The sequence below is a fragment of the Alosa pseudoharengus genome, unplaced genomic scaffold, assembly GCF_046254945.1.
Source record: "Alosa pseudoharengus isolate Yale_2024_CS ecotype anadromous, Long Island Sound unplaced genomic scaffold, YU_APseudo_1.1 YU_APseudo_1.1_scf_15, whole genome shotgun sequence".
Taxonomy (NCBI): domain Eukaryota; kingdom Metazoa; phylum Chordata; class Actinopteri; order Clupeiformes; family Clupeidae; genus Alosa; species Alosa pseudoharengus.
The window spans coordinates 17,859,728-17,862,227 of record NW_027468620.1 but is presented as its reverse complement, the minus strand read 5'-3'; the positions used below and the strand labels follow the sequence as shown (position 1 = coordinate 17,862,227).

Sequence of the window (2,500 nt, the reverse complement as noted above, 5' to 3'; positions counted from 1 at the left end):
TGTGTGTGCACATGTATAGAAGTAAATGTATGCTTTCTTTTCTTAAATGTGTGTGTGTGTGTGTGTGTGTGTGTGTGTGTGTGTGTGTGTGTGTGTGTGTGTGTGTGTTGCAGTGAGGCAGATGACACTAGCAGTATCCCCCCACCAGAACCTGGCCAACTGAGCCGGAAACCCAGTGGCCTCCACCTGACTCTACCAGATTTCCAGGAGACGGAGACTGGTGAGTGTGTGTGTGTGTGTGTGTGTGTGTGTGTGTGTGTGTCATCTTAAAGTGTGTCCTCATCTCTCCTCTCCTGCAGGATCTCAGAGTGCTCCCTCATTGGCTGTCTCCCGTCTGGAGGCCGCCATGTCTGAGGTGTCAGCAGTAAGCTCCGCCCACAGACAAGGCCCCGCCTACATCTGGACCACCCTGGAACGCATATGGCTGCAAGCAGGTGACTGACAGATGATTCAGCCACTAGTGCTTACATATGGCAGACATATAACTGGTGTTAATGGAAATAGAAGGAAAGGGAATGGAAACATGAAAAAAGCACCAGCATCTCATTTCTTATTTGTACGGTAGTTTTTAGTAATTCATATTTGTATTACATATATTGTAAACGTAAACGTACAGCTGCACTTTGATTTCATTACTTACGTAATAAGGTGTTATTAAACACATTATTTGACAAACTGTGGCCTACAGTCAAATTAGATTTGTTAAGAATTGAATGATTTTTTTTTCACATAGAACACTGTGTCTGTATGTATGTGTGTGTGTCGGTGTGTCTGTGTGTCGGTGTGTGTGTGTCTGTGTGTGTGTGTGTGTGTGTGTGTGTGCGGCCTTCCCCTCCGGTGGCTCTATCCAGCATTCCTGTGAGGTTGAGACATTTCCGCTTGCTAATCGTACACTTCCTGATTTTCCACATGAACGAAAACAGTTACACACACACACACACACACACATACATACACACACACAAAAGCTTACATTAGTTACACAACTTAAGGCACACAGTCAAATCAGTGCCATCAAACATTCTTGTATGCCCGGACACATGCACACACACGTGAGTACATCTCCAATGTACACCCACACATTCCATCACAGACATGTTCAGACAGACACACCAACACACAAGCACGCATACACACACACACACACACACACAAACACACACACACACATGAACACAGAGGTACACATTTGTGTGAGTACATCGACAGTGCTTACACACACACACACACACACACACACACACTCAGTCACAGACATGTTCAGACAGAGATGTAAACCCGCACACACACACACACACACACTCAGTCACAGATATGTTCAGACAGAGATGTAAACACACACACACGCACACACACACACACGCACACACACACACACACACACACACACATACACACACACACACACACACACACACACTCAGGGCCAGATGTACTAACGCTTTTGCACCCACTTCAGGCGTATTTGTTTCGCAACGTGCGTGTAAAATCATTGCGAGGTATGTACAAACAGGCCGCAATGATGTAAAAGCGCAAACTGCCTGTCGCGGGAACTGAAAGTGGCAGATTGCGATTGTCATGTCATGCATATGCATTCATGGGAGGATCCAGGGGAAAGTGGGAGTTTAGCGTAAAAAGATGGGAGGGGAAGAGTAAAGAGCGCTTAATTATGTATTCCGTGGTATGTACAAAGACTGCTCCTGAAAGCGCACGTCTATTCTGCGCCTAAATACTTGCGCCTTGTAAAAGCAGGTGAATCCAAATTGAAGTTCAATGCTTCAATAAGAGAACCTTTCAAAGACAACAGAATCGCTATTTAGAGCACCAGTTTTGCAAGTCTTTGTAGGATACTATCAAAAGCAACATTAACTTTCGTTGGCCTTTCGAATGTCTTACTTTCACTTTCACGTCATTCACTTAAACTTTCCTACTTGCTAGATTTGACCAATTTTCCATAGCCTACGTTCACAAGTAGCTTGAGTAGAACTACTGATCTTCATTATCTCCCTGCTCGTTGACATCTTATCATCTATGGTATTATTTCATGATCGCTAAACGTTTGATTCTTTTTCATGTTGTCATCAGTTAACTTCATTCAACTGCGCTTGTAGGCTCTGCCATTCAGTTGTGGACGTTCGTAAATTGCGTTTATGGGCGGAGAGAGGCAGAGAAAGGCGCAGTTTACACCAAAGATTGAACGATTGATAAATACGACGGAAACTTGGGTCTGTCAGCGTTCGCAGTCTGCGGTTTGTCCATGGCGCTGATAACGTTACATTCGCAAATGTACGTACATCTGGCCCTCAGTCACAGACATGTTCAGACAGAAATGTAAACACACACACACACACAAACACACACACACACACACACAGTCACAGACATGTTCAGAGAGAGATGTAAACATGCACGCACGTGCATCATTGTGATATCATGTTCATACACTCAAACACAGACTCATGTTTGTATTTTTCAGCGCATAGCTCGCACACCCCCACAT

General features: G+C 44.5%; 1 protein-coding gene across 1 annotated transcript in view; it reads left to right on the top strand.

The window, feature by feature from the left end:
- Positions 1 to 2,500, top strand: part of ttc7a (tetratricopeptide repeat domain 7A) — a 42,860-nt gene that overhangs the window by 22,949 nt on the left and 17,411 nt on the right. The window contains exons 17-18 of the mRNA XM_076285772.1: positions 114 to 220; positions 300 to 434. Coding sequence (XP_076141887.1) covers positions 114 to 220; positions 300 to 434 — 242 coding nt within the window. The remainder of the gene's footprint in view (positions 1 to 113; positions 221 to 299; positions 435 to 2,500) is intronic.